At 40.2% G+C, this 5,363-nt stretch overlaps 1 protein-coding gene across 1 annotated transcript; it reads left to right on the top strand.

Annotated features, from left to right (window-relative positions):
* Positions 1–677: 677 nt before the first annotated feature.
* On the top strand, positions 678–1,632 carry LOC149254071 (uncharacterized). The gene is made up of 2 exons (XM_089456983.1): positions 678–1,324; positions 1,491–1,632. Exon 1 carries the CDS (start codon positions 885–887, stop codon positions 1,245–1,247), a length of 363 nt encoding a protein of 120 aa, XP_089313109.1. The 5' UTR covers positions 678–884; the 3' UTR covers positions 1,248–1,324; positions 1,491–1,632.
* Positions 1,633–5,363: the final 3,731 nt, after the last annotated feature.

The raw sequence follows: 5,363 nt of genomic DNA, 5'->3' as shown, positions 1-5,363 counted from the left end.
TAGCTTAAACTGGTACTTACCCACAATCAAGTGGCCCTGACCGTGTGCGGTTTCGTTTTAATGCTGACATTAATTCCTTAATGTTTAATGTTAAGTGCGAATGGGATACATATGACATTAATTCCTTAATGTTTAATGTTAAGTGCGAATGGGATACATATGCTAAGTTGCTTGTTCTTTTGCAGGTGTCGGCCGTATGCTCAACGTTTGCATGGCGGGAGGTGTCCGCCTACAGGCTCGGCGGTTTTGTGCGAAGCATTTGAAGGGGGAGGCAGAGGCAATTCGTTACCCAGTGAGATATTCAGATTCATTTGTTCCTGTTCCAAAGACTGCCATTAATCCCACCCACAAGCGTGCAGGAGATTTGCTACGTAACAGAGTCCCATGCTAAACGGAGAGAAGAGAGAGCCCTCACTGGGGTTTCCTGGTTCTGCAATGGAAGACTGCTATTAATCCCACCCACAAGCGTGCAGGAGATTTGCTACGTAACAGAGTCCCATGCTAAACGGAGAGAAGAGAGAGCCCTCACTGGGGTTTCCTGGTTCTGCAATGGGGTTTTTCGCGGGTTCATAGCTGAAAACGACGGTTCCCTGGTTCTGCAATGGGACAGAGGTCAAAAACCCTAGGTCAGTTGGAAGGGGCGGTTTTGTGCGAAGCATTTGAAGAGCAGGGGGGTTCATAGCTGAAAACAACGCCTGGGCCACTTCTGCGTTCAGGGTTCAAATATCATCTTTCTATGATGATGGCGAAGAAACAGAGTGGTTTTGTCAATTAGACAAAACCCTGTCGTTCGATATTCCTAGCGGCCAAGAAGGTGGAACCCTAGCTTCGGACTTGGGGGATGGTCTGTTTATTACGAATGTGATCAATACCTACAGAAAGGCATGGGGACGAGCGAACCAGAACCCCTAACCAGTTCCGAAGAAAGGCCAGTAATTACGAGAATTCGAAGTCGAGCAAAGAGACATGGGTTCGTGACCTTCTGTAGAGAAGGGCAGACAACGATGGATTTCAGGCTGGGAGTTGTGAGTCACGAAGCGGACTTCAATAACATTCCCCCGGAAATAGTTGAATGGGTCGAGCAAGCATGGAGGGATCGAACGCCTGATCAGTTACTTGTTTTTCCGGGGCCAGGCAGGTTTCTGGTTGTGTACATCGGGTATACAGAGATTGAAACGTATGCTACAGAGGATTGGGAATTTATGGGAGTGCGGGTTGAGAAGCAGATGGTTGGAGTCGAAGGATGAGGTTGGGCGCCGGGACTGAGAGTTGGGTGGCAAATGCGGTTGAGAAGGAAGACCTAGCGTTATAAGAAATTCCGAAGGTATTTTCATTGGACCATCAGCTTGGCTGATTTGATGTGGGGTATTTTCATTGGACCATCAGCTTGGCTGATTTGATGTGGGTTAGGGTGATTCAGGGGATATGCTTAACATCTGTTGCGCCCTCACATAGACTGATTTGATGGGGGTTACCTGTCTTGTGTACAGATTAAGACAGATTTCATTCCAGGTGACATTGTGCATGCAGCGTGGGGCTACGTGTAACGTAATTTTCTTCTTATATAAGAAGCTTATACATGATTTCGTCGTTACGGCTTGTTATTTCGCGCTTCCGCTCCAGCGTTCTAGGATATGCTACTGAACATTTCTTTATTTACAGTTTTTTGGCCTGTAAGTTCTGAATTCTTTTACAATTGCTTTATTTACAGTTTTTTGGCCTGTAAGTTATGAATTCTTTTACAATTGCATGCCATATCCCTGTAACTTCGTTAAACATTTGTTTGCAAGGTATTGATTGTATTCCTAGGGTCATAGAGTGCTTTGCCTTTGGTTTCCTTCTTGCATTGCTATTGATAGCATAGTATTTCCAGTCTTGATATTAGGTTCAAGAACTAGGATATTTTTTGGAGACGCGTCTTTTTCCACGCAATATGGAAGGTTTATTGTACTTTTGTCAAAAAACAGAGAACTGTAAAAGATGCCAGTTTTCATTTTAGCTGAAAGCTATTTTTATAAAATTTCTTAGCAGTAGCATCATTTGGTGCAAGTGTGGCATAACTGAATAGGTAGCACAGTAGTGTATCCAAGCACACGATTTCAATAGTGATGGGCCTGGTTTTGACTAGCTCCGTCCAACCAGTATCTGGCATTCTTGACAACCTTGCTGCTAGAACACATGTTGCTGTCCATGTAAAATGCAAGTTGATAAACTGAACATTTTCTTGATGGTTAGTCGTTGTCTTTATCATTAATTGAAAATGGATTGGATTGAGAATTTCACCTCTCCTTGAGGTGGACTGTGTGCCAGTATGGTGATTGGTTCCCCTCTCTCTCTCAGAGCATAGCCGAGTGCTCATACTGTGTGCAAAAATATTAGGAGCTCAAATAGCCTTGAAAATTATAGCATATGAATAAAACTTTGCATTCTTGTTTAAGTTTCTTTTTAGTTTTTGGTGACAGTAATCACTGTGATACCACATTTGCCAGGGCATCCCAGTTTCCTTCCTTCTATCTCCCAAACAGTGGAAGATAAAGAGTAAGAGTGGTTAGAGGTTTGTGCAACTCTAAGGCTGAGGATGCTGATCCCAGTTCTGGTTGGAGCCATATATATTCCTACAAGGTCTTGGATTTGTCATCATGATTATGCTCTCATTGTTTTATGCCATTGACTATATATTGATATGTGTTTTCCTCTACTTTGTAGTGCGTAATAGACTGGAGACTTGATGGGGAATGTCTCCTCTCTTGCTCCCATGCCACTTGTAAAACGCTTTTCAAATTTTTCCACTTAATGAATATAATTTTAGTATACAATTTGAGTTTGAAATAAAATCAGTCTACGTATTTGCTGATTCCGGAAGCTATTTGGTGCTTTCTTCCGCATTTAGTCACCAGGGATGCCTTCTCTGAGTCAGCACATATATTAGAATGTCTCTATTTCAGCTTTCTGTGATGAAATGAAAAAGCCCTGATGAAATGAAAAAGCCCCAAGAAATAAGCTGGTGTGGCCCATGTATGCTGATCCCAGTTCTGGTTGGAGCCATATATATTCCTAGAAGGCCTTGGATTTGTCATCATGATTATGCTCTCATTGTTTTATGCCATTGACTATATATTGATATGTGTTTTCCTCTACTTTGTAGTGCGTGATAGACTGGAGACTTGATGGGGAATGTCTCCTCTCTTGCTCCCATGCCACTAGAAGCTAATATGTTCTTGTACTGACTTAAGGAGCTATCAGATGTTAATGCCTTTAGTAAACTGCCCAGATTATGAATTTTAGACTTCTAATTTTATAAGCATTAGTCCTTGTCTCATACAATAACTGACCTCCGAGGATTTTAAAAACCTCTGAATTTCGGGATTTATTCAAATTGAAATGGTAATCAATCAAACACAGCAGACTTGCAAGCTTCAGATGTACAATGAAATCCCGAAACTTCAATTCTTATCTTGTTATGCTGATGAAGGAAGTGCCACTAGAAGCTAATATGTTCTTGTACTGACTTAAGGATCTATCAGATGTTAATGCCTTTAGTAAACTGCCCAGATTATGAATTTTAGACTTCTAATTTTATAAGCATTAGTCCTTGTCTCATACAATAACTGACCTCCGAGGATTTTAAAAACCTCTGAATTTGAGCTTGGTCAAAAGGACGTCAACATACCTTAGTCACAAGCTCAAAAGAGGTTCCAGATCTGTATCAAGACACATAATTTGATCCAGTGATTTTGTACTTGAATTAAGCCCTGAAGCAAGCCTCAGGAGACTTCAAGATAATCATCAACTCAAGGAACAACCTTGGATGAAAGTGATAAACGTTGGAACATACTTCAGGAATAGTTCGGATAGTTGCTTCTGTTCGAATATTGTAGATCAGATCTAAGATACAAAAGATGTCTAGAAACCTTAAAGTAAACACCCTCTAATCAGTCTTGGTCAATGGTTTGAACTGCAAAGAGAAACTTTAGAATAGCCCATGAGTTTCTCCTTTAAGTCCTTAGGTAGCAACAGAGTTTATATGGTGCAAATATGATCAAATGTAGTCTCAGATACACCCTCCAAGACGTTGAAGTGCCTCAGGAAACCATAGAGATCAAAACTAGACTTCAATGTGACTGCACAGGTCAAGTTGTCTCAGAGAATAGGAACAGATTAATTCTGAAATTGGCCTCAAAAGAGAGGCTGAATACATTCAAAGAGAGACCTTGTTTACCAAGGAATAGCGATGAACAAACAGAATAAAAATACCCCAAACTGACATACTACAAATTTGCCATTCACTAACCAGACATGCCTACAATAACTTCGAACAGCAGTGCAAATTATTATTAATGTGTAGCTTCACATTAAATTCTTTTCACCATGCTATAGATTATATAGCAACTTTTGCACCCAATTTGGTCAAAGATAAAGTATAGCTACATTAAAATTAAGCTAGACTAATTTCTTTCATTTTCACTACCTCGCTTACAGCTCCACACTGGATTCTATCAAGGATGTGACTTAGTTTCTCTACTTTTGATTAACTCATGCTTCTACTACCTTGCTTAACTGCATCTTCTGCTATAGAAATTAAGAGCTTTAGAATGCACTCTCCGAGGTGTAATCTAGGCAATAAAGAGTAACAGCGATTGCTCCTTCCTAACTGGAAAATATTCAACTTCTGTTGTTTGATTCACAGAGCTTGTACATTCACTCACTCTTTTGAGACAGTGATCTTAATTCATACTTGTGTCTTTTGGTAAACATTGACTATTGCATGAAGGAAAGTTAATCTCTAAAACCATACATTTATGAAGATTCCTTCAACAAAATGCCTACACAATCAATCGTTAACTTGATGATGCTTTCAGTTTACACAAGCAGGGGCTCTTAACCTTTTGCTTCGTGCACACCCTGGCATTGGAGTTTCTGGGCTAAAGCTGGGGGTTTTCCATGAGCTAGAGCTAGTGTCCAAGACAGACAATAGACTAGTTCTCTGAATTGGGTTTGCTATATGGGGCTTCTCTTCGTCTTTGTTTGTTCTGTCATCTCTAAATTTCGAAGGAAATATTGGCTTGGGCGCTATGAAAAGACAATCTGGCTCTTGTTTCTTTATCTATTTGAGTGGTTTGCTAATCTGCTGAGTGGTGTGTGTTATGTCATATTCTAGTGTGATAACTGCTGTGGTTTGACTTCTGATTTAAGGATCCTGTGTGTATAATTTTTATGCTTTGTCTCTAAGATTTACAGAACTCAGCTAAATTTGTTTTATATTTAAATGTGCAAATCCGATGGTTGTTCGTGTGGTAAATCTTTATGGGAAGCATTATATACTTCTTTGTGTGAACACTGATCAGAAGTTATAATAATATTCT

Source organism: Pinus tabuliformis, chromosome 7 (genome assembly GCF_031772625.1).
Source record: "Pinus tabuliformis cultivar Carrire ecotype Pingquan chromosome 7, CPIR1, whole genome shotgun sequence".
Taxonomy (NCBI): domain Eukaryota; kingdom Viridiplantae; phylum Streptophyta; class Pinopsida; order Pinales; family Pinaceae; genus Pinus; species Pinus tabuliformis.
Note: the sequence above shows the minus strand (reverse complement) of the source record. Positions and strands in the feature narration are given on the sequence as shown.